Source organism: Grammomys surdaster, unplaced genomic scaffold (genome assembly GCF_004785775.1).
Source record: "Grammomys surdaster isolate TR1022 unplaced genomic scaffold, NIH_TR_1.0 278, whole genome shotgun sequence".
NCBI classification, from domain to species: domain Eukaryota; kingdom Metazoa; phylum Chordata; class Mammalia; order Rodentia; family Muridae; genus Grammomys; species Grammomys surdaster.
The window spans coordinates 7695629-7722653 of NW_021604719.1; the positions used below are offsets into that span (position 1 = coordinate 7695629).

Here is a 27025-nt window from a genome sequence, read left to right on the forward strand (position 1 = left end):
ATTCCTTTACACTTCCTAGCTTTGATCACTCCATGTTGTATACTTGAGTCTGAGGATTTGGAGCCAAGAACCACAGATGAGAGAACATGGACCCCAGCCCCATAGTTTTATTCTTTCACAATAATTTTATGTGTTTCTTTTAAATGTATGTTTCTCTCTCTCTCTCTCTCTCTCTATCTCTCTCTCTCTCTCTCTCTCTCTCTCTCTCTCTCTCTCTCTCTGTGTGTGTGTGTGTGTGTGTGTGTAAGATGGTTAAAAACAAAGGAGGACTCAAATGGGTTGGTTTTGGAAAGCATCACCCTGTCACTGTCAGCCTTTGTACTGCTTTTATCATTTCCCACCTCCCACTCGTAGATACTCAGGAGGTTATTTGATTCTCTGTGAATCTGGAGTCTTCTCTTTCTGTTCATCGAATCCCCACTCTTGCTGGCTTTGTTTCTCCCTTTTTTTTCTCCCTGCTTTTGTTGTCCTGTTAAATTCCTAAATAGCTATCCTTGGACTTTGGGAGTAACTTAAAAAGTACTGTCTCTGAAGTTCAAGTATCAACAGGGACATGCTGCCTGTGAATCAGGGATGATACTCACGTTGTGTGGCCTGGAGGCAGGGTGTTAATCCCTGTTGTATAGAAAAAAAGAGAAAACGTGTTTTAAAAAATTAATGCTTTTCTTGGACAGTTTCAAACTTGTATATAGCACTTTCTGGTCACCCTCCCTCCCTCTACTTTCCTTCCTACCCTTCCCAGCTGCCTCTGTCCCCCAAGGCTCCACCACTGCTGTTTGCCATTGTGCTGGCTTTTGTTATTTTCACCCAAGGTTTACCCAGCTAAATGAGGAGTAAAGAGTTTAGAAAAAGCATACTTAGAGAGTGTTTCACCGAAGCCATAGAGATTTGAGAAGGAATGGGGCAAAGGAGACTGGTGCTTACCCAGTACTTAGATGACAATTAAACCTTCCAGTTTGAGTCGCTATATTAGTTTCTCAAATTTTTGTATCAGAAATATTCATGTTTCAAATTTAGCAATTTAAATATTCTGTATGCGCAATTTCTTTTTTTAGTAGGTAGGGGAAAACATTTAAAACTATAATTTTTTTTAACTGTGCTGACTCACATGCTAACCCTGGTTAAATTCTGTGCTGTCTTAACATAATTATTTATCTTATTTTAATTTTAGGAGAATTAAAAAGTGAAGCAGTTGTTGCCGACATCCTGGATAAAGGCTCTGGTGTAGTGATTGTTATGGACGGTAATAGTTTCAATTCTTATAATAATGTCATTAGATTGATAGATTTTCATGTAACATACAGAGATCAATTCAGAAGTTTATATTCATTTTATAGTTTGTAAGAAAGCAAAGTAAGCAGTTTAAAATTTCATGGGTTCTTTAAGAAAAGTAAGGGAGGAGGGGCAGTAGATTGAGGCTAAGAGGCTAGGGCAGGTGAGACATGTTAGTGGGTGAAACAGCATAACCTAGGCACAAATATGACCTTGGGCAAGTCACAGGAAGATTATACCCACTGTGGTAGAGTTGGTGCAGCTGGGTGGAGTTACTGACACTCTTTTCTTTGTTAGCTATTTGGAACTTGATTATTCTGCATTGCAGTTGGATTTCCAGACTGTTGAACTCATCATATGGTTTGAACACTGTAACCATATTTTATCTGCAATATAAAAGGGCTTATAGGAGTTTATAACAGTAGGAGAAAGCTTATAGAAGTTTTTTAGTAAGTATTGAGTTACTAGAGTGCTAGTTACTAAACATAAACTAAAGCACAGTATGAACACTTACACTTAAGAAGAAAAGTTGGAGGTGTGAAGTTTGCTACTGAGAACAGTGGAAATGCCTGCTCTGCTTGATGCTGGTTCTGTGGTGAATCCTGGAGACCATGCTGGTACTCCTGGACTTTCCATGGGGCTGTGTCCCAGTAAACACAGTGCAAGTTGAAACAGAATGTATTAGAAGCTGTGGATTGGTTGCACATGATAACAATCTCAGCACTTGGAGGAACCTTTTCGTATTGGGAACTCTTCTTTCCAGGGATAGAGTGGTAGACAAAGTGGGCAAGATGGCATTTTCTGGACGGCTTCCCCGTCCCGGGTGGCTCTTCTGTCCCCATCCCTGGTCACTGGCTCTTTAGTTCCATGCTCTTCTTCGGTGCTTTGACAGTACTTCAGACTTTGAGTGTGATAGCTCCAATTTTCAAGAGGAGTTGTTTGAAATGTTTGTGGCAGATAAAAAATATAGGTGGTAGTTGGGGGGTTTAGGAGGTTAAAAAAAGAAACCCCACTGTTGACAGTGAAGGGATGGGGAGCTCTTCTTGCCTTCAGAGACTGGAGATGAACACACTGCAGTATAGCTGTGCAAACCCTAAGTGCCGTCTTAGGTCTGTATTTTATTTTGAAACCATTAAAGGAATTGGTAAGCCTGTCTTCATTATCTGGGTAGATCTTCGTGTAATAATTATTTTTCCCCTTTGCTTCTTTTATAGTCTATTCTTATTCTGGGAAGGAACTTATATGCTATAATCAGTTCTCTGTCTTTGTTGTTGGCTCTGGGGGCTTTGGTGGAAAACGGACATCAGAAAAACTCAAAGTAAGACTTTTTTGAGGTATTTGTACATCTTTATGGGACATATAGCAGTTCAGTATATGTGTTCAATATATAAGGCATAAAAAAGCCTTTGGATATCCTCAAACATCAATTGTTTGTATGTATTGGGAATTTCACACTCTTGATAGAGATTATGTGACTTGCACCTGCTCTGCTGACTTGGCCCCACTGGCTGGTTCTTGACCATGGAAGAGGATGACTTCCATCACCTCTTTCCTGTCTGGTGGCCACTGTCTACTTTCAGTTTTTTTTTTAAAACAAATTTAATTATGTGTATGTGCAGGTGTCTGAGGGACACAGAAGCATCAGACTCCTCTTGGTCATGGTGGGTGCTGGAAACCGAACGTTAGTCTCCTGCCAGAGCAGTACATATGGTATCTGCTGAGCTGTCTCTCTAGCCCAATCCTCTTTTGATTTTTTTAAGTTTTAAGTGTAATTCTATAGAGCAGGCTGACTTCAGACTTTAGCAGTCCTCCTGCCTCAGCTTCCCAGGAATGAGCCACCACACCTAGCATTCTTCATTCTACAAGACTGACTCACTAATTTATGAATGAGTTTTCTGTGGTGGCTTTCCTCCCCCTTCCCTACCCATTCTTTCTATCCTCCCACTTACTGTAGGAGTAGCTTTTTCCCTTGTGACCTTTTAGGATTATGTTTTTTGGGATTTGTGGGATAAATTTGATAATATCTTAGCTTGGCATTTCATAATGAAAAATTATCAACACTGTAATTAGGAAAGCTGACTTTATTGTATAAAACTTATGTAATAAGTTACAATATTTTATTTCTATATACTAAAACATTGATGTAGCTGTTTGAAGGCAATACAGTATAACTCTAATTGTAGGGGAATCTGATATCTCTGGCCTTCCTGTGTGCCTCCTCCCCTGATAATTAATAATACAAATTGAACTTTAAAGACTTGATAAACTGTATTACTTTGTTAACATGGCAAATTAAGATATGTAAATTGTTTAATTCTTAGAGTTGTCATCATCTTTTTATATAGGAGAAACTATGTGACCTGGAGAATGGTTCTGATAATGTTTCTTATAATGAAAAGAATAATTTCAGGGAAATTATAATTTATTAAAGACTAGAAGTTATGAAATTTTAAATATCATTTTTCTCAGAACATAAAAGTTAAAAAAAAACCTCTTTATCCAGTTTGCATAGTTTATTGACACATGGTTGCTTATTGGATGTTAGTTTTGCAAGAGAATCACATTATTTACGTTGACCCACAGTGTCCTTTGATTCCAGGCAGCTGTAGTTGTACCAAACCGACCTCCAGATGCTGTACTGAGAGATACCACCTCACTGAATCAGGTGAGAGGAGCTAGTCCACCTAGCTGATGATACTGATGTTAAAGTCTGGACATCTTGTAGTTTTGTGTGTCTTTAGTGGAGTAACTCAGGCGTCTTCTTCTAAGCAGTGAAAAATTAAATACCAGGCTTTGATTTGTAGAATAAGTTCTCGGAGGAGGGTCATCTTTTACAGTGAAATGCAGAAGGGCTTGAAAGCAATGATTGGCTTTGCAGAAGGGTGGTCTATAGGTGCTCCCTCCTATGGGGTGAAGGGCTTCAGTTTGTCAGGGAAGAGGTTGAGAGGCAATGATAGCAAGAGTGTAGGCGAGGAGATGAATGACCGATGAAGCCAGCTTTAAGCTGGTGAGTAATGGAAGGCAGTGTACATGAGCAGGTCTGTACCAAAGGCGGAAAACTTGTGCTGTTAGAGCAGGAACTTTGTGCTGGAGTTTATAAATATCAGTAACTTTTTAGTCAGTAAGCAAATGGCAACTACAGATGTCACTTCTCAGACACACTATTTAAATGTCCGTAGGAGAGTTTTCTCACTGGCAGATGCTTGACTGTACAAGTAAAACAAATGTTTCATGGAAAGTAAAGATTTCTATGCAGTGATACATGGAAAAGACTAAACAAAAAAAACAGCTCTCAATACCAAGCATTGTGTTTGAGAATGAGAAACAAACTAGTTTCACCAGATACATGCCTAATGCTAATGATACAGTTAGGATTTCAGTTATTATTAAGTAGGTTATACTTTTTGTTCAAATGTAATTGTTTATATTTTCATGCTAAATTGAAAACAGATAAGACCTCAAATCCAGGTCTTCTTTTGGGGACACTTTCAGGTTTAGGCCATCACTTTTTGGGGCTAAAAATCTGAAAATATCACAGATGCTTGGTAGGACTATCTGGTTCACTTGCATAGTTATCAGAAAATAAGTAGCCCTGAGATGGATCCTGGTCAAATCTTTAGACTTTAAAGATGAAGAAAATAGTCTTGAGGGACTTAAAGTCAATGACAATGGTGAAGTAATTTTCCATAGAAGATAATTAGATAGGCATCAGATTCCTCCAGAGCAGGAAAGAAATCGGGCACCATTCTCAAGAAGTAGATGTTTGTCCTTCTAAAAGAACATTCCACATGGAGGAGCTTCATCTAACTAAGAGGTGACTAACAAACACTGATAGGAGAATGGAAGCAGCCAAGTACAAACTGATGTCTAGGCTAGAGACTGGAAGGTCAGAAGGACACGCAGTGTTAGATGCTCTGGGAAAGTATAAGCAATGAATCCCTGTAGGAGCCATGGGAGGGCTGCAGATGGGAGGTGAAAGCTAGCAATGAAAATGAAACATGAGTCAGAATAGATTGAGAAACTGAGGAAGAAAAAGACTAATGAGAAAGAAAATGCAGGGCACTGGAGCGGTGGCTTAGGGGTTAAGGGCACCAGCTGCTCTTCCAGAGGACCAGGTTTAATTCCCAGCATCTCCGTGGTGCTCACAACCTTTTGTAACTCCTGTACCAGGGGATCCAATACACCTTCTTCCGGCCTTTGTGGGCCCAAGGTATACATGTGGTGCATGACATACATGCAGCCAAAGTACTCACAGATACACAGTAAAAATAAATAAATCCAAGAAAAAAAGAAAGTGAAAACAAGGGCCAGAGCTGAAAGGATAGGGGGAGAAGTATTGGGAGAAAGACAGAAGATCTAGCACACTGGCTGGAGAGATCTATCGTCAGCAGCGAGCACAGTTACTGAGGGTCTGTTTACCTCCGTGCATGCTGTTCATACAGATTGCTTGGCTTCCAGCATTGCTACTTTGGAGCTGGTACATCTTTCTGCATAGCAAAGTTCCATTTGCTGCCTCCTAATGGAGGGTGTTTTAGGAGAACTGTAGGGAGTGCTTTCCTTTGAAAAGGAGTTTCAGCTTTCTGTGTCTTGCAGGACCTCAAGTTCCCCCTTGGTGCTTTTTGTTTTCCAGACAGCTCTTGTAGGATATTTTCCTTTGATCCTGTTCTCTAAAAGAGTGGACTTTCTTGGGCTTCCATCTGCAGTCATGTGCCTTTCCAGTCCTGGGTGTAGAGCAGGACTGGAAATCTAATCAAGTACTAATCAAAGACTTCGTTGGTTTACATTGTTGCTAAAATCTTGTAAAATGCTTTAGAAATTGCTGATGTTCACTGAGGCAATACCCATGAGTTTTATCTCATTTAATTTCTCCAGTTGTTCTTTTAAAGTGAGCCCTCTTAGTCTCTTATTTTATTTTTCTCTGAGAAACTCAAGGTTCTCCTTGGTGAAGAGACTTGCACATCACTGATACCCAGGCCCCATCACAGCCCATTATGTAGCTTATGTCTGACAACTTCCTTCTGTGGCCCGGAGATGTGTCTTTTTTTCATTGTATATATGATAGTGTATATTTCTCTAGTGTTTACTGTTTGTATACTGCTTTTGAAATTTAATTTAATTTAATTTAATTTTCTACTACATATAATCTTGTATTTAGAACATTCTACAGGAAGGAATACTGAGCCACTGAGAAGTGAAAACTGTCTCAGAATGAGACTTGCTAAGGAGAAGATCTTGAGGCAGATCAGACACTGACTGTAACAAGCTTTTTATAAAGACTATTATATATCTGGCTGCCTGCTGAAGTTCTTCCCCTAGCCATGGAGAGCACTCTAGTTTGAAAACTGCACAGTTTCAATACCAGAAAGGATGAAGGCTTTCCCTGCTATTACCTGCATTTTTCTGCTAATCCTGCCTGTCCTGTGTAAATTAGTAGTGTGGAAAATCTGAGCTTTGCATACACTGAGTCACACTGACAGGCTGTTTGGTATGTTTTCGTGCATGGGCATATTCAGGATTTCGTGTGGCAGAGAGATGAAAGTTTGTGAGAAGTCTTGATGTTTATCTGCTAGTATTATGTTATAGACTTCAAATTAAAAAAATAAGAAATTGACATAGGTTTTGATTGGCTAAAAGAGACTTTAAACCTTTACCTACCCACATCGAGTTTCCCTTAGGCAGTGTAATTCTTGCCTTTTCTTATTACCTTATCCCTTTCTCTACTGATATCAGCAAAAGACCTTATTAAAGCTTAGTTATAGATAATCTTGTTTTTGTAAAAGTTAGTTGTCTTTTAGATCACAGCCTGGGTTTCTGTACATTATGCATTTTAATCAGTAGCTGGTCATGCTTCCTGTCCTACACTGCTTCCTCAGCAAACACTGAGTACAGTGTATTTTTCTTTGCAGGCTGCTCTGTACCGCCTCAGTGGAGACTGGAATCCTTTACACATTGACCCGAGCTTTGCGAGCATTGCCGGTGAGTTCTAAATGATGTGAGTCACTGAAAAGCATTAGTTCAGTTTACTAACTACCTGTTTAAAGAGAATGCTACTCACAATTGGCAGTTTGAATAGCACTTAAAAGATAGCTCTCATATTTATTCAAAGGCTATAGAAAAGTAAGAAGTATTCAGAAAATTCTGTGTGGTTCGCTTGAAATTCAGATGGTGGAGCGAGGCTTCTGCTGGAGTCAAGGTTGAGGCTTTGGGGAACGGTGAGAGCTATATATGCGGCCACCCACTTGGTTTGTTTCAAACAAAACGAAGTGAAATAGTTCTTTGTGTTCCTAGCCTACGTATATTTATTTCATGTTTTTCAAAAATATTTTTTTGCTGTTTTTACTTTAATTTTTCCCTAGGAAGTACAATTTATAGAACTTTTTCTTGAGATACAGTTTCAATATGTAGCCCTGTCTAGCCTGGAACTTGCTATGTAGGCCAAGCCAGCCTTGAACTTAGAGAGTTCCACCTACCTCTGTGTCCCCAGTGCTGTAATAAAAGGTTGTGCCATTTCTCCTGGCATGTTCTGTTATTTTTTAATGCATAGCATAGTTCATAATTCATGCTATTGCAATTTAAAAGACATTAAAATACTGAAATATATATATACATACATATATATATATACATGTATATATATATATGTATGTATATATATATTGATATACCACTTTTCTTTTTTTTTTTTGGTTTTTCGAGACAGGGTTTCTCTGTATAGCCCTGGCTGTCCTGGAACTCACTCTGTAGACCAGGCTGGCCTCAAACTCAGAAATCCGCCTGCCTCTGCCTCCCAAGTGCTGGGATTAACCACTTTTCATCTATAAAAATTATCTACATTTTCTTAGGTTTTGAGAAGCCCATATTACACGGATTATGTACCTTTGGATTTTCTGCAAGGCATGTTTTACAGAAGTTTGCAGATAATGATGTGTCAAGATTCAAGGCGATTAAGGTATATATATATCTTGGATATTTTTGAGGGATGGGGTTTCTCTGTATAGCACTGGCTGCCCTGGAATTTGCTCTGTAGACCAGGTTGGCCTCAAACTCAGAGATCCTCCTGGCATTGTCTCGTGAGATTAAAGGTGCACATCACTGCCTCCTGGCCTCAGCACATTTGAAGCTCAACATTTGCCTAACAAAAGATGTCAGGAGGCTGGGTCTGAACTCTCCTTACAGTACTAACTGGACTTAGTGTTTGCAGTTTTGTGCTTCTGAGTTGATTTCAAGATTTTACTGTTTGCTCACTTTGTTAGTAACAAAGGAAAATGTCTCCACCTAACAATATTTTTGTTAGGCCAAAAGATACATATGTGAAAGGCATGTATGGCCATGTCAAATAGCTTAAAACTATTTATTAGTTCATTCACAGTGCAAGAGTGAAGCTCTATTTTCTGATGCCTGGCCCTTAATAACACTCATTATTTTCATGGTCTTCATTTAAAACAATGATTTTCTTTAATTCAGTAATCCATGTATAGATTCACACAGGGACATAAGTGACCCTGCTCGAAAACATTGCTGTGTACACTCACCGGAGCCTTCAGCCCTGATTGATTAGTACTGGTTTGAGCTGTAAAGTTGTTCTGGTGGCTGCCTGAGTCACTACCTCATAGGATTAGGGTTTCGGGTTTTGATTTGTCTTGAGCAAATGCTGCTTACTGATGTTGCCTTTTCCTTTCTTTTTCCAATGTTGAAAATTGAATTTAGGGCTTCACATATGCTAGGCAGGCTCTCTGCCAAGAAGCTGTGTTCACAGCCCTGAGTCTCTTGTTTTGAGAGAAAAGAACTGGCTGTGTGTGTGTGCACATGACTCTCAGTGTCTGTCCCTGATGAATTTTCTGTATTTTTGGTATCTTCTATAAAGCTTAATATAATTAAACCTCTAATATTTTCCTTTTAGGCTAACTTCAGAAATTTCCCTGAGAAGTAGAAGAATTTCATTTAAAAAAACATATTTAGCTGGGCAGTGGTGGCACACGCCTTTAATCCCAGCACTTGGGAGGCAGAGGCAGGTGGATTTCTGAGTTCGAGGCCAGCCTGGTCTACAGAGTGAGCTCCAGGACAGCCAGGACTACACAGAGAAACCCTGTCTCAAAAAACAAACAAACAAAAAAAAATCTTTAACACAAAATTCTTAATATTTTAATAGGTTCGTTTTGCCAAACCAGTGTATCCAGGACAAACCCTACAAACTGAGATGTGGAAGGAAGGAAACAGAGTTCATTTTCAAACCAAGGTATGAATCAGAGTTGGACATATATGTTTTATGACCTCACCACACACTGTCATAGAGTTGGACTATGTACTTTGTGGCCTCTCCACATACCGTCAGTTTGTTCTCTGCTTGCATTTTTGTGGTTAGTAATAGGAATCTTTGTGAGAGAAGTTTGGGAGTACTTTTAAAGTTAATGCTGACTTTTAGTTGAAACAGATTCTGTGTATCTTTTAAATTTTATTTCTCTCACTAATGAAAGATCTTGCAGCTTCACTCAAGAGATTCAGAACAGCAGTTTATCTAGTCTAACAGGAAAGGTCTTCTAACCAAATTTTTGCCGAGTTATAGGAGCAGGTATTTGTGTGCTAGAGAACAGTGGAGTTGTAGCCTTTAGTTCTTTCCCTGGATAGAAACCATGAGCTCTTGATGACACAGAAATCTGTAACATCTTGTATCCTAGAGCCTGGGCATAATGAATGGCTGTCAAGCTAATAAGCTCATGTGTTGATTTAAGTAACTCTGAGGGAGACTTAGTGGTGCTCCAGAAAAGCACTGAAGGGACTTAAACATTGTTCCATTACCAAATGTGTAAAGAACAATTCTGTTGCCACAGCCAAGCAGCTAATAGCCTTCTGTTGGTTCCTCTGTATTGCGTGGAGCAGGCTTGGGGACTCCAACAGTGACATTAAGCTTTTGTTTATGGAGATTCCGTAAACACTGTTATCTTCAGTAGCAACTTTCAATAACAACTCTACTGTTGAAATATAAGAAAACTTAGGTCCTTAGAAAATCTTGATGACTTGCTGACGGCCACACAGACAGCTTTTTAGCAGGCATACAGGCGCAGCTCCATGCAGCTCCATAGCCTCAGTCTCAGGGTTTCTTCTCATGCATTGTTTGGTCCTCTGGGAACTGGTAAGTTGGCAGAATTCTGCTTTAGTATTAATGCCTTCCTGCTGCTGGCAGCATTTTCATGCATTAGGATATTATTTGTTTTATTTTGCAGATTTCTTCTGTGTTAACGGCCTCAGTGTAAATGCTGCCCTATCCTCAGGGGCAATCTCTCTGATTTTTTTTTTCTTTTTGTAATTTAAACAAATTCTTAGTCTGTAGCCCAGGCTGCCCTGTTAGAACTTTTGATCCTCCTGCCTCTGCCTTCAATGTGGTGGCACTGAACTCCTGCACCACCAAGCCCAACTTGTGTAGTCCCTCAAACTGTATCCTGTTCCCATTTGTGCACACCCTGGCTTCCTCCAAAAATTTATTTCACTTGAAATCTTTGCTTCCCATTCAACTCCCTTAAACGTTTGTGGTGGAGCCAGGGTACTTGGGATGGGCGTTAGGGATTTAACCAGGGTATTGCCCAGTTAGCTAACTACTACTGTATACCCCAGGCTGTAGAGTTCAGAATATTATTTGAAAATCAGCATGCACAAACAGCCTGGGACTGTAGCTTAGCAACAGAGTACTCTCTGTTGTTCGCTAGGCCCTGGGCTCAACCCCTAACACTATGAAGGGAGGAACATGAACTTCAGAAGGCTTGGACCACCACACCGTATCTACGGTTAAGGATTTTATTTTTATACAGTGCTAGCATGAACAGAACATGTGCAGTTTCTGTGAACTTAAAGAGCTGAGACATAGCGCCTAAATGTAACGCATTCTTTCCATTTTAGCCTCTAAAATGCTTTCACTCCTCAGAGTATTTGCTCCTTCCCTAGTAATTACAGGAATATAGAAGACTCCTACCTTGACTCCCTCCTTTCCACTGTATTTTAGGAAACATTTTAAGCAAATATTTCAGAACTCTATACTCATGTGCCTACAAAAAAGCAATTTGCTAAAGTGTATTTTGTTTTTTTCATTAATTGTGCCTGTGCTTTTCACTGTATTTAATTTTTTTTTTTTTTTAAAGAAAAATTGTTGGGAAGGTATTTCCCCCTCCTTTCAACCATGAAGGGAAATAGTCAAGGGAGATTAGTTAAAATCAAAGTTGCTGCCTTAACTTTTAGAAACTTCTTGTCTATACTGTAATTCCATTTTTCTTTTGAGACAAGTGTCTTGTCATAGCACAGTATGTACAGAAATGTGCCATCTTAGTCCAGGCTGACCTTGAACTTGCAGCTCTCTTGCTTTGGCCTTTCGGGCACTAGGATTACAAGCCTTGGCTTCCAGTGTTATTTGTATGTGCGAATAGTCATAGGAATGGTATGACATGTAGGATTCAGGCTGAGAGCTTCTTTAATGGCAGATGTAAAAGGCTATTTAGATATTTACTTCATCTTCTGTATACTTCCAACTTGAAATAGGATCCAGAATTATGACTTTACACACACTATCATCTTTTCTTAGCCAGTTTTTGTCTAGATTAATAAAACAGATTTACTCTATACGGGGATATCATGGCACATCTTCTATTATGTACAACAGTGGACCTCTCACTCTGGCTCCCCTCCAAATACACTCGGGCTTGGGAAAAGAACATGGTCTTAACCATGGAGCCCTCTCCAGCTCCTTTAATTAGGGTTTTGGAAGATGAGACCTGCTTGTAATTTTTTCTTTTTTCCCTTCTTTAAAGGCCATCAATTGACTCTGTATCCAGGCTTAATATCAATTGTATTAATTCAGAAAATCTTCATGTCTGTTACTTTATCATTTACACTGTTGACCTTTTGTTTCATCTGGCTTTCTGTTTTTTTGTTTTCTTACTTGTTTTTCATTTCAAAGAGAAGCATGTTTCCTTAAAGTGACTTGCATTTCACAGTGGAACAGTAAAATCATCAGCGTGAACTGTTTCTTCCCTACTCCACTTCTCAGGTCCAAGAGACTGGAGACATTGTCATTTCAAATGCGTATGTGGATCTCGTGCCTGTATCTGGAGTTTCTGCTCAGACACCTAAGGTAGGCTGCATAGACAGGCACCCAGTAACTTCTCTGTGAGTCATAGTTAATGTCACTTCAGGATTGTTCAGGCTACTTCTTTTAGCTATGAAAAGGCTCTTGAAGAAATGACACTAATTTAAAACTTGTTGGAATGGAAAATATTTTCACAACTTAAGAGTTTTTAAAATCTTTTCAGAATATTGGGATACTTTTAAAGAGGAAATAGTTGCCTGTTTTAGTAAGAGTAACTCACTCAGTTTTAATGAGAAGTCTTCAAAAGTATTTGGAGGAAAAAGGGTGAAAAGTTAAATAACCTACACTTTTTCTTAAGGTTTGTATACAGATATGAAGATAACAGCATGTCTCAGTTATTAAAATATTTATATTTTAGTAAGGTTAAATCTTTTGATAAAAATATTTGTATGTCCAAAATATTAACTTAATAATGTTAAAACTTTCTTTTTTTCATAAACCATGTTATTTCATAACTAACAAGAAATTAACATCTTGTAAGAATAATCTAAGGTCAAAGCCTATGATGTCTTTCAGCCAGAAAAAATTAAAGGCTTCATGGAATGAAGACCATAACTTGATTACTTGTTCAGTGTTTCTGAGAAATGAATTAGACATAGGTACACAGTTTACTCAGGTTTTTAAACATTAATCAGTTTGTGTGTGGGGTGGTGGGGTGCACTCACCCGAGTAGGCACTCATGTAGCTTTGTCTTCCTCAGTTGCTCCTCCCCATATCTTTTAGACAGGGTCCCTCACTGAACCCGGAGCTGACCATTGCTGCTGGACTGGCTTCCCAGAGAGCCCCTGACCAGCTTGCTGCGCTGGGAAGCCAGTCTGATTTCCAGTGCTGGGATATGTCATGTATTGCCACACAGGCTTTTAACACGAGTGTTTGGGATTCAAATCAGGACCTTACGGTTACACTAGAGGCCCTTTGCCCCTGCACCAAAGTATTGTTTTAAAATCATGTTAAACAATAACATTTTCTGGTAGGGTAAACCAGTTCTGGGCAGAATAATAGGAGGAAAGTATGAAAGAAGCCTGTGTGAAAAAGACAGCTCAGCTGTGGTATTTATGAGCAGGTTAAAAATCACTTTTAGTGCATGTATCTGTAATAAGTTCTTTGTGAAGTTTTCAAATAAGATTTCCTCTCTTTGTCAGGGTGGAGAGCTCCAGAGTGCTCTTATATTCGGGGAAATAGCCCGCCGCCTAAAGAATGTTGGACGTGAGGTGGTAAAGAAAGTAAATGCTGTGTTTGAATGGCACATCACGAAAGGTGGGAGTGTTGCAGCCAAGTGGAGTAAGTCATGGTCATGACTTTATATTATTCTAAGGTGACTTTTAGTGGAGATAAAGTATGGTTTATAACCAATAATAATCCTTTGAAAGCAGGTGAATCTGACCTACATAGTTTTTTATTATTGTTGTTTTCCATAGGTCTCAGGACATTCAAAGGCATGCATTTTTTTTCTTAAATTACGTATGTCATTTTTCAATTTTACACACATACGCTGAGTGCATTCTAATTACTCATTTCCATCCCAACCTGTTAACTTCTCCTTGCATGTGCTGGCACAGATTCCTTAATGAAAATATGTATGTTTGGGTTTTTATTTGATAGCTATTGAGAGAATGTGTTTAGGGCTGAAGATATCCTATATGGTGGTGTTGGCATGACTGTTTTATTATTTTATTATTTTATTGCATTCTTATATCTTTATCCTCACTCCACCTTAATCCCTCCTAAATCCCCAATACTGGGTTTGAGAGAAAGAAGGTTAAGAGGGGAAAGGGGGTGTAGACCTCTGTATGCTACTTCAGGTTCATCAGGTTCCTTGGGGCAAGTACAGTCTTCATTGTCAGAATACCCAGCAAACCAGCAATCCATCAATAGCAAATGCAACAGTAGCGGGGACAGTGTAAGGGGAGCAGCCACTGCCACAGGCCCTCTCGGGCCTCTCCCATTTGTACTCTCTCGAGACTTCCGAGAGCTGGCAAAAATTACACATCCCTAGAACGTGAGACAATTATAGTTAACAGCTGTGAACAAACTGAAGCAGCCCATATCCTACACCTGGGATTTAAACAAATAACAACTGGCTTTTAAAAGAAACTAAAACTCTTACTACATGCTAGAGTGCTTTATGCCAGGTAGAAGGCCTTGGCTTTGATCTGTATCACTGGACAAAAGATGGTCTCTACATGGGTACCTTGAAAAATCATCCAGGTTTATTATTCACTACAACTAAACAATTGCCACACATAGTTAGAGAGTCAACACCTAAAGCCTGTCTAAATCATTTAGAACTTTTGGAAACAATTTTCTATTTCATCTTCTTTAAAGCATATTTCAGTTTAATATAACATTTGCTGTTTCTTTTAGGCACCATATGTTAATTATATAAAACATGGTTTGTATTAGCGTAGAGAGGAAAGCAACAATGTATCTGTTAAAAAATAACCACAGGGAATCTGCTGGTTTTTTCCCTTGTGGGAAACTTTTGTGCTTGCAACAGTTAGTTGAGAAGGGAGAAGGCAAGGCGGACTGTGAGATGTAAGCATTCCCCAGATTCCAGGTTAACAGACAGCATAGCATGGTTTTTTGTTTTTTTCCTTTCCATTTTTCTCTGGAGGAAATGAACTTTCCCCTTGCGGAGAAAGTGCATTAGCAGCTGAGTTATAGAGCATAGGCTTAGAGAAGATAGTGCAGAAAGAGGAGTGGGTGCTACAGGAATGACAGAGGGGCCAAAGAGCACAAGTCACAGGTTGTGAAGCTGGCACTGTAAACTGTAGGGGTTCATGTTGAGGACAAGCAGTTGGCCCAGGCAAGCAGGCCAGTTTGCCATGGTGTGATAGAAGTGGTTAATAACCAACTAAGATTTTATCTTGAAGACAGTGTGCTTATATTTGAAAGTTACCTGTTGTTAGCACAAAAAAGTTATCTCCATTATATTTTGGAATCTTGTTAATTGCTGCCATCAGTTCTTCATCCTTACACAGCAAAGTGACAGTGCTCTGAACCCCCTGGGTCACAAAAGGCTCACCTTTGCCTGTGTTTGGATTGGCTTTATCTTGTCAGCTTCATTTGACTCTCAGCTGTGAAATTGTTTCCAGTTCTGGTTCTTGTTCTCCCAATAGTCTCTATGTCACTGAGCTGTGTCATAGAATTTGGCTGCAGTGAAAGCTCTTTTGGCCTCTGCTGTGGTAGAAGGTGTCCCTCTTGGCAGCCCGGAATTGCATTGTGGTGCTCACTGATATAGAACAGATATTTAGAGACTCCCTTTGGGAATGTCTTGCCTCTACTTTTCCCCCCAGAAGCAGTTTTTATGATTTTCTTTGCCAAATGCTAAAGTACCAAGATTGTGATTTATATTGCTGTAAGTAGCCCAGCAGTGCTTGTGTCATGGTACAGCAGAACAGAATACAGGGAATGGAGATGGGTGTACACCTGAGTGTGGTGTCGCTGTCCTTGAGCACATTACAGCATAAGATCCCAGGCCATGCCTGTCTTTTCCTTTCCTTCTACTATATATCAAGATCATACAAATACTATGTGTTTTGTTTGAATACTCTTTATGAAGTGAATTAGTTGCATTTTAATGATATACATTGTAATTGAGTGTCCAGAGCTAACTACATTATCTGGACTAAATCCAGGCCTCTCTTGTGCACTTTGTGACAGTGACGGGTCGAGGATGCTCTTTGAATATTAGTGTGCATACATTTTGGAAACTTGTCACCATGTGGAATAAAGGGTAGAGATTTTAGAACTGGCTTTCCTTGCAAATAAGAATCTGCCCTTCTTGAGGAAGCCAACTTACAACTCTGGTTTGGAATTCATCTTCTGAAGTCAAATCCGATTATTCTTTAAGATTTTTCAGCCTGAACATAAATTGTTTTATCTTTTAGGCACGATCTTGCTTTGTATCCCAGGCTGGCCTCAAACTCTCTTCTTGCCTTAGCATCACAAGTAGTAGTATAGGTGTGTGTCAGTATGCCAGGCCTATACACAAAAATTTAAATATACCAATTCCAGATTTTGGGTTGAGATTCAGAAGTGTCTCATAAATTTCAAGAAAACATCTCATCCTTGGAATCTGCTATCCAGTTGTAAGTCAAGAAATTCCCCAACAGTGATAGCCACTGGTGTCCAGTGCAGTTCCATAGCACCAGTCCAAAGGCCATCAGCCCCCTCTATATACAATGTGTCCTAACACCATTCGCAAATTCTTTTAACAATAAATCCTGACCTAGAGATAAACTGCAAAGATTGTAAAGAGAACAGTTATCTTTCATCTAGCGCTGCAAATTGTTAAAATTTTATCTCATTTTGTAAAAGTATATGTACTTAAGAGTAACTTAGAGACTTGGTGTTGTAAGGGTGATGGCTACTCTGTTATTCCAAGAACAAAGACATTCTCTGACAAGAGGTAGTTCTCATGCCAGGAAGTTAACACTGATACAGTGCTATTACCTGCGCTGACACGTCTTTAATGCTCCCCCATTTGTCTCAATGATGTCCTTTAAAGCAAAGGAGTAATAACAGTAGTGGTAGCAGCAACGGTAGAAATGGTGAGAGGTGGGAAGAGTACCCTAGGTCTGGCTTGTCACACACTACACTCACTGAAGTCCCTGGCTGCTGGAACCTAGATACGTCTGTCTGTCTCATTTCTTACCTTGATGGATTGGAAAGTTTATTTTGAAGAATATTCATTAGTTTGTATTTATTTAATATTATTCATGATTAGTTTTTTGAACTTTTGGCCAAAATGGTAGCAAAGTATTGTGTCTGTGCAGTATCTTTTTATCTTGTAAAAAAAAAAAAAACCCAAAACCTTTCATAATTTAGTGGGAGTGGTGGCTCCCTTCTTTAATCCTAGCATTTAGGAAGAAGAGGTAGGAGGATAACCCACAAGTTTGAGGACAGCCTGGGTGAATCAGTTTTTCATTTGTTGCTTGTTTGGTGCATAAAGCACCTTTCTTCTCATTCCTTTCACTCAACAGTTACTAATAGTTCTCTTCAACGAAGTCTATGTATTAGGGGCCAGCCTGGATTCGTGCCCACAAAGACCTGCCATCCTTGGCATAGGAGGCAAAAGCAGCACGGCTTTCCTTCTGTAGCTCCCGTTGTGGTTTTACCTTGCCCCTTCCCTGTAAGGGCAGTAAATTAAAGCTGAAAAATTTCTGAACTCTTTTAGAGACTTAGTGATCATAAATTTGAACTGTAATCACTCATAAGCACAGTGAACTCTGTCAGTGACTGGAAGTGCACTTTGTATATTTCTGTAGTGAGGTTACTTGTGACCTTCAGATCCCTGAGCCTAGATGATCACAGTGGATAGTTCTTCCACAGAAACCAAACCCACTGGGAATTTGAGCATTTTGCTACTGTATCCCAAATTTTTATATTCTTGCTAAGTATGATTTTTCTTTCCTTTGTTTTTTTGGCAGCTACATTTTTTTATTGGATATTTTCTTTATTTAAATTTTAAATGTTATTCCCGGTCCCCCCACTCCCCAGACTTCCACCCGATCCCCTTCCCCTTGCTTCTCCTTTGAGCATCTTGCTCGGCTGGGAGAGAGAGCCAATTTTTTTTTCTTGTGTTAGAGTTAGCTGTTAGCTTTTCAGTTTCAAGTCTTGTGCCTGTTAATAGTGAGTAGGTAAGTCTGAGTGAGGGAAAGTGTGAACAACCACAGATTGCTGTTGACCAGGAGATAGATATACTTCTTTACTCTAGGGTTAATGTGTGTGAAGTACAGTTTTATTGCTGAGTGGAATTTTTATGTGTATGCCCCGCCCTCAGTGGGTCTTGTGCAGAATTAAAATTGCAGATGCTAAGTCTATTGGCTGGCAGAAGTTTGCTTTCTTTTAACCTTTTTATACCCTCTCCTTTCTGTCCCCTCCCATTATTTTTCTGACTATAGAGATAACACATACTGTGGAAGTGTACTTATTCATTGGAGTCCCTGTAAGATCAGGGCCTTTGTTCTTTCCATCAGACTCTTGCTACCTCTGACACCTGGTCTAAGTCACACAGGAAACTTAAGGAGAGGACTGAGGCAGCCTAAGCAGAAAGTCCTCCTTGCTCTCTGCCTTCCTTGTTTTTTTCTTAATTTTGTTGTTATTTTTGCTTCGTTTTGTTTACTTCGAAAATTTTCTTCTGTGGAGACCTAGGGTGATTCTGTTCTGTTTTCAGGAATTGCCAAGCAGAAAGGTAATTAAGTGCTCTGGGTGGTCTTATGGACCTTCAGTTTTCCTATGAGAGGTGGGAATTGTTTATATCCTCTAGGAGGGTGGATACAGCTGTACCAGCCCCCTACCCAGAGAGAGAGAAACACACTCACAGGCTGACACTGAACTTCTGACTGGGTTTTCCTATATGCCTATCAGTCATAGGGGAGACAGCTCAGACATCCTACATGTAGCCTCAGCAAAGCTCTGTAAATGTTATACAGAAAGCAGTAGAGTTAAACTGTTAAAAATTTTTTTCTTTTTCAGTTACTAAGCTTGTTTTTTGGGACAGTCAACTTTTCTATAAAAATAATTGAAGAGAAGCTAGTTAAACAAACAAACAAACAAACATGTCTTCTTTTTGCAGTAGATGGTAGTTAACACAGAACTCACAAGTGGACACTTGTACTCATGTACTGACGCTGAGTGACTCTGGAGCACTCAGGGATGAGTTCGTTAAACTCCTTCCCTCGAGGCTCAGGGATCTGTGCAGAGGAAGAGGTAAAAATGTATGGCTCTAAGGAAACAGCACACTTGAGACACATGAGAGCTCCAGACACAACAGGACTGACACACATGAACTCACAGAGACGGTGGCAGCACGCACAAGGGCTGCACAGGTCCCAGCACGAAGGAAGGGAAGTGGATATGAGTACATTGTCATTGTCCTCAGACACACCAAAATAGAGCTTTGGATCCCAGTACAGGTGGTTGTGAGCCAGCATGTGGTTGCTGGGAATTGAATTCAGAACCTCTGGAGGTACAGTCAGTACTCTTAACCACTGAGCTATCTCTCCAGCCCCCCACCCTTATCCTTTATTGTTATATTTTATTTATTTGTTTGGAGATAGGGTCTTTCTACATAGCTCTGGTTGTCCTGAAACTCATTATGTAGGCTGGCCTTGAACTCACAGAAATCTACTTGCCTCTGTCTCATGAATGCTGGGATTAAAGGCGTGTGTGAACATACGCAGCCCAAGAATCTGTTTGCAGTTGCAATAAATTCATGCTGAGAAACTTTTTCCCAATAGACTGATTGGGTATATTAACTGCATTCCGGGGCAGGTCCGGTGCCCAGGTCAGAACAAAATAAATTCTCTACATGTGTGAGTTCATGTGCTTTTTGATTTGTTTTGTCTTTTTTGTATTACTTTATTATTATTATTTTTTTTTTGAGAAAGACCGTGGTATGGGTAAGGATGTGGGAGAGGAAAAATATGATATTGTATGAAAAATACTTAGAAATAAAATTATGATGCATTATGGTTTATTTATGAGTAACTGGAGTGTTATTCAAATTTAGTTTTAAAATCTTGCTAGTGCGGTGTCAGAACCTTTGATGAGTCCAGGTGTAAGAAAGGTTGGAGGACATTGTGAGCTCCAAGCAGCCTCACATGCTACTGGACTAGGATTCTTTGCTCACTGCACTTGAAAGGCCTTAGTTACACACATTGCAGCAACTTCCCTTCCCTTTAGTAACTCGTTCTACATTTAACTCATGTTTATATGACGAATCCTGTCACATGAAATTATTCATTAAGAAAAAAAAACTATTATTGATTTTACCGTTTTGAAGAACATTATAAAAAGTAGCACCTAAAAAGGGCTACAAGCTCCACATGACAGAGCTCAATGCAGGAAGCTCGGTCTGGCTTACTGCGTGAGGTCCTGCCTAAGCCAACAAAGAAAACAAACCTTACCAAATGACAGAAGTAAGTGTTCTAGAAGTAGATATATACAATACATGAATATTGCCTATCTTAGAAACTAGAGCAGTTTCCATTTTGTTTAGCTTTTTTGTGCTGTCATGTTTTTGAGGAAAAAGTGGCAGGCATCGTTTTCTTGTTTTCCAGCCATTGACCTGAAGAGCGGCTCTGGGGAGGTGTACCAAGGCCCTGCAAAGGGCTCTGCTGATACGACCATCATAATTTCTGATGAGGATTTCATGGAAGTGGTCATGGGCAAGCTTGACCCACAGAAGGTAATGTTATTAACATTTTTATTTACTAAGTTTATACTTAATATTCTGATTAGCAAGTCATATTTTTAAAACTACTATTTCAGTTAATATTTTTCAAAAGATTTTTTTTAGGGTGTCTAATCCCTGTTTACCACTTGCTAACACAATATAAAACCCATGCTAGGCATTTTGAATATACAGTTTGTGGCGTAAAATTGTATGTGATTAGTATAAGTTGAGTGTGGGGGGAAAACTCACGTGCGGGGAGTAGGGGCAGCTTGGCCCTGCCCCGCAGGCCGGGGCAGTGGCAGAGTCCCAGAGCAGCGGTGGAGGAGTCCTGGAACCATGGTGGACCCCGGGGGTGCTGTCCTCGAGGCTTTTCCTGCGGGTTCCCACATACACGAGAAAGTCCCAGTCCCAGAAGACACGTGGCATCCAAGAGATGAAAGTTTTATTGTCCATGATGGTAGTCAGATCTAGATGTAAATGTGCCTGCGCCCCCAAGAGCCTGGGGAGAGCTGGCTTATATAGTGGGTGGGAAGGAGGAGGGGCCAGAGAGGAATGACTTAATTATCTAGCCCCACCCCCACCTTATTAATATGTAAATCTCTCCAGGCAGAGGCCTGTTAGTCACGCCCGCTACTGGAGTCTTACGTGACTAATGGTATAGGTTAAATGGAGATGAGACCGCGTCTTGGGGCCCTGGGTTCTTGGGGCGTGGCCAAACACCTGCAGTCTCGGGGTTCCAGTCCCCTGTCAACCCAAGATGTCCTTCTACAGCCCGATAGTTGAGTATTTTTTAATTGAAGTGTTTCAGCTTTCAGTTAGTGAAATTTTGGGATATTTGCACAGATTTACTAGCTTAGGATCCGTAATCTAAAATTAGAAATCTGAAATGCTCCAAAATTAAAAAATAAAACAAAATGTGATTTACATTTCTCAGGAAGTTTCAGTTTTTGAAACATCTTGGAAGTCAGGGTTTTGTATTAGTGACATTTAGCCAGTATAAAGCATTACTAACTCATAGAAAATCTAGAACTAGAATATTTAAATAATATTCACTGTGTCACTGAAGTTGGCACATTCCAAGGAATGTCAGTGGAAATCATCAGTAAGTCAGGAGTGCCTTCTGTGACCGTTGTTAATACTATTCTGAAACTGTTACCTGTTTTCAAACAAAATAGAAGTAGCTAATATAGTAATTTACATGGAGGAGAAAATCTTGTTATTTTCAGTTTGTGATTATAGTGCTTGAAGTTCCTGTCTTGTTATCTAGTCCTTACAGTGAATGGGCTCAGACAAGTGTTTGAATGCACAAGTATTAAGAAACGACTTTCACATAGTAGCAAACTCATGAGATGAAAGAATTGAAGACAACCTGATTAAAAGCTATTCACTTATTTATGTGCTATACAGAATACCTGTTTATAAAATATCTCAAAAGTTAGAAACTGTCTGAGAAATGCATTTGTTACTCAGTCCCCGTGAGACCTATCACAGAGAGAACTGGGAACAACAACAAAACCAACCAAGGCTCCTGTTTCCTTTCCCAGGGTGCACAGCTAGGGGGTTTTGGGTGTATGCACTCACAACAGGAGAGGGGAAATGTAACTTGTTTTAGCCACACCTTGTGGGGCTCCTGCCTCAGCTGCTCCACTATGGTATGCTGACAAAGTGCAAGTGAATATGACTGGGTGTCTCTCCTTGTGAAACACTTAAACTTGTACCAGTGTCAGTCAATCAGGTGACAAGTGCTTCAGGCTTGTGCCTCAGCACTATTACAGCGGCCAGTCCTGGAGAATCTTTCAAGTAACAAAGCCAGTGTTAACAGATGCCTGTCCCTGATAGAGTCACAGCCCAATTATTACCATATAGTATGCTGTCCAGACCACACCTATCTGAATTGCTTAAGTCCCCCTACTCTTGAACAGTAGGTCTTTGACTTTAGCATGTTATACCGCCCAAACACTAGTAGTGATGGTCAAAAGAATCTACAGGAACCTGTGTTGCCAAACTCAAAATTTCATAATGAACCAACATCCCAAGAGACATTTTCAGGAGAAACTTGGTTTCTAAGAAGGCCATCCTCTGAAAGTAGTAGTGATATCTACTCTGCCACACAGCATAAATCTCCACATAAGATCACATATGAGGACTACTTCCTGACTAGAGAGATGAGTAGTTAAGAACACTCCACTCTTAGAGAGGATCCAGGTTCAGTTTTGAGCATTCACATCAGGTGGCTCATGGCTCTAGTGCCAAGGGAACTGATGCCCTCTGGCCTCTTTGAGCACCTGTACATATACTCTCATGCAGGTATACAGACATGTACACAATACATCAACCAATCAATCTTTTAAATAAAAAAGCTCAAAAGATCACGGTTGAGTGAAATTAGGAAGTTGTGCAGAAAATGAGATATTCTGTAAAAAGGAAGAAATCTTGGAAAACAAAGAGCTCAATAAGATAAAAACTTTGGTCAAAAGACCCAACTATATCAAGTAGAAAAATAAATTTAGCTTGAAGATAGGTCTTTCAAAATGTCACAGTCAGACATAGGGGAAAAATAATCAAGAAACCCAGTATGTGTGAGACACCATGAAAACAGCAGACAGCTGCACGAGTGTGCTTAGAGAGGAGTTTAGCTTATGGAAATAGAGATTATTCAGTGCATTTGAGGTTAAAAACTTACCTGATGTTGAGCAAGACAGGGACATCCAGATCCAGGACTCAGAGTTCCCAAATGTATGTGATCAGGAGAAACACTCACTGTGATACAGTGAGGCTGTCAGAGTACAGCACAAAGGAGAATTCTTTAAACCTGACGACGTGAGAAATCACAGGTAAGTCCTCACCAGCGCCATTAGACTGACAGAAGAGTTGTGGGTAGAAATACTCTAGAGCAGGAGAGCATGGAAGGATGCATTTCAAGGCCGGGAAAGAAATAACTGCCAAGTGAAGGTTATGATACCAAGTCAAGCTCTCATCAGATGTAAACAGCAGGGAAAGAGGTTAAAGACTATCACAGCAGCATCTAAGAGTAGAAAGGAGGTAACTTCAGGAATTAGGAAAGTGTAAGTCCTATTAGAGCAGACCAATAGAACAGTAACAACAGTGTCGGTACAGTCAGCCTTTCTATAAAATGATAGAAAGAAAAAATGAGCAGAGAATTCCAAACTAGAAGAAAATCAACATATCACCAACATAAATCTATAGCTTTCTGTAGTAACCAAGTGTAAATGGTTATACTTCACCAACTAAAGGATATGGACTTGTTGAATAAATTATAAAACAAAGTTCAACAATGTTCCACTGCAAGAAACTCATTTTACTAAGTAAAATCACATGAACTGAAAGAAGAATGGAAAGACGACATTGCAGAGGAAATAGGAATGGTGAGTGGGAATGTGTGTGGCTATATTTGTATCTGAAAAAGGAGACAGAGACAAAAATAGATGTAGCTTGCTGTACATGACCAAAGGTCAGTTCATCAAAGAAGGGACAGTTATAAAGGAATGTGTATCTAATATTGGAGAACTGAGTTTTAAAAAACAAATACTGTTAGACTAAAAGAAATGATAGGCTTCAATACAGTAAATAATGGGAAAGTTCTCTGCCCCATACAACAGTGAATAGACAGATGATTCAAAACACGTGAGAGTTAAACTGTACTATAGATCAACTATTTCATAGCTCAGATGACTGTAGGTACAGAATACACATTCTGTCAGCATGTGTAACTTTCTCTAGAATAGACCAAATATTGAGCTACAAAACAAATGTTAATCATCAGTAACATTCCCTAAAGTGAAAACACCAGCCCCAGATGGCTGCACTCCTGAGTATTACCCAGCTTTTAAATAAGAGCTAACACAAGTGCTTACGAGGGCAGGAGTCCCTCACACTCATTCAGTGAGGACAGCACCGCTCTGTTACTCAGACATGACAAAGACACACATACATCATAGATAAACAGACTAGTTCTCTACAAAAACACTAGCAAGGCAAACTCAACAGCCTTTGTATGTATCTGAGTGAGCACACAGACAGAGACCCAAACAGACAGACTCACGGATACATATACACACAATAGAGCCAAAGGAATCACAGTTATTTTATCCCAGGCATGCAAGGATGATTCAACATATGTTAATATTGTCATATCAAGAGAATGAAGGGAAAATCATATGACCATCTCTATAAATGCATTAGAACGTATTTGGTAAAATTCAACATACCTTTCATGATATGAGTCCCAACAAATTAGATGTAGAAGGAACAGACTTGGGCACACTAAAGGATGCATATGACAGACCCACAGGCGATCCAACATGGAGTGGGGAAGCTGAAAGCACGTAAGACAGAGCAGTACAAGGAGGGTGCTCTCCCCACTCCTAAGTGTTAGCAGAACACGGGGCAGCAGAAAGAACTAAAGACATGCTCCTAAACAAGATGCGAAGGAGGTACCAACAGACACTGACGTGGAAGGGAAAATCTCATGGGCCTCAGCCCTACACAGAGAACTACAGGCAACTAAGGGTGCTGAGAGACGGAGAAATAACTTTTCCCTGGGAAAAGCCCCAATACCAAGTGGTCAGGCCTGAAAACATACATGCAAGTGACATTATATGGACTGAGCAGGTTGTATTCATATATTTAAGAATAAACTGTGTGTGTGTATGTGTATATAACAACAGTTAAAGAAATATGTGTGTGTGTGTGTGTGTGTGAGAGAGAGAGAGAGAGAGAGAGAGAGACAGAGAGAGAGAGAGAGAGAGACAGAGAGACAGAGAGAGACAGAGCACCCAAAAGGTGAGCATGGGAAGGGTAGAGGGAGGGAGGAAAGAAATGATGTAATTATATTTTAATTTCAAAGCTCTTTTAAAAAAGACATACACAGAGGACAGGAGAAAGCTAAACTATTCATTTTTGCAAATAAATGTTTTTAAATGTAGAAAAACCTAGATTCTATCAAGAGACTTAGAAATGTTAAAATGTGGAGGGTTTAAGAATTCATCTAAGAGGCCAGCCTTCTGCCTGGCTTTATGCACTCTTACCCTATACCTTGCACATTATTTAACTCACATGACAAGGGTGTGTTACTGTAGTGCTGCTCTCCTGAGTTTTTGGAGATGTAGGGGCTGGAGTTTCAGGAGGTTTAGTAGTTTGCCCAGGTTCACGTTGCTAGTAAGTGACAGGGCCTGGGCTTGCCCCCAGTCTTCTGGTGCTATTATCTATCACCACTGTGCTACTGTTGTATTTTGACATTATCTATGGCTGCTGTGTGTGCAGGTGTAATTAGCATCTTCAGTTTGCTTATCAAGTTCTGAGTAGAATAGTTGTATTAAGAAAGAATGCAATACAATCTTTTATTTATGTAGTCTCAAATCCACATGTAATAACAGAGTAAAGCCAGAAGTACAGAATCACCAAGCCTGTCAAGTCAGATAACTCAGCCTGTGATTTTTTTGTAAACGTGTGGGGTCTTTTTTCTTAGATAGCTAAAATTATATGTGCAATCTATAACTGTTAAGCTCATAGCTAGACTGAAGCTTCCTTCCTTGCCCAGTTACTAACTCACCTGCAGCCCGACCAGCTGTCTTTTTGGAAGAGGTGAAGTGTAAGGCTAATGGTTGGTGTTCTCCCTCCCCCTGCTCTGCAGGCCTTCTTCAGTGGCAGGCTGAAGGCCAGAGGGAACATCATGCTGAGCCAGAAACTGCAGATGATTCTTAAAGACTATGCCAAGCTCTGAAGGACCCACTGTGTGCTGTTAAAGACGTCAGAGTGATTAAACGCTGTCTACCCAGTTCTGCTCCACCGTTCTGGGAGGTCACCCACAGGAATGTGCAGCAGAAATCGCTTAACACTTTCAGATTCAGATAACTTTCAGATTTTCATTTTCTACTAATTTTTCACATATTATTTTTACAAGGAACTGTAATCTAGCTATCAAATAATTGTTCTGTTCATAGATCTGTATCTTAATAAAAAAATCAACCAAGTCTGGTTTCTTTAGACTTTGTAGTAGCGTTAGTATGTTGAAAGGAAAACTGAATGAATAAAAGCCACTTTAGCGCTTGTCTCCCTTACTGCTCTCTCTGCGTTGATCCCTGTATTTCATGAATTTCCCAGGATGTCCTCATTTTCTACTGTTAGGATAGTGCTGTGCCTAAGAACAAAGTCTTCATGCTTTCGAGTAATTCTTTGATCCCCTCTGCTTGAAATTTTATATTTTTACCGTGTTTTTAAATCCACCAAAGATAGGACATGTTAGTTTCAGCAGAAGCCTGGAATCAGATGACTCTAGCAGGCATGTTCACACAGCTGAGCCCTACATCTGCCTTGATGCAGTGTGCCTGGAAATGGGCTTGGGTGGCCTGTCTGCAAAGGGAGAGGGTGTGTGGGTGGGCAGGCTGGGGTGGAGGGAGCTGCAGTCTTGTTGCACTCAG

At 39.9% G+C, this 27025-nt stretch overlaps 1 protein-coding gene across 1 annotated transcript in view; it reads left to right on the forward strand.

Moving 5' to 3' along the window:
- Positions 1-26665, forward strand: part of Hsd17b4 (hydroxysteroid 17-beta dehydrogenase 4) — a 68022-nt gene extending 41357 nt beyond the window's left edge. Inside the window, exons 15-24 of the mRNA XM_028777127.1 lie at positions 1172-1243; positions 2487-2590; positions 3872-3937; positions 7179-7248; positions 8115-8221; positions 9422-9508; positions 12305-12388; positions 13546-13684; positions 20470-20597; positions 26239-26665. Coding sequence (XP_028632960.1) covers positions 1172-1243; positions 2487-2590; positions 3872-3937; positions 7179-7248; positions 8115-8221; positions 9422-9508; positions 12305-12388; positions 13546-13684; positions 20470-20597; positions 26239-26328 — 947 coding nt within the window. The 3' untranslated portion in view covers positions 26329-26665. The remainder of the gene's footprint in view (positions 1-1171; positions 1244-2486; positions 2591-3871; positions 3938-7178; positions 7249-8114; positions 8222-9421; positions 9509-12304; positions 12389-13545; positions 13685-20469; positions 20598-26238) is intronic.
- Positions 26666-27025: the final 360 nt, after the last annotated feature.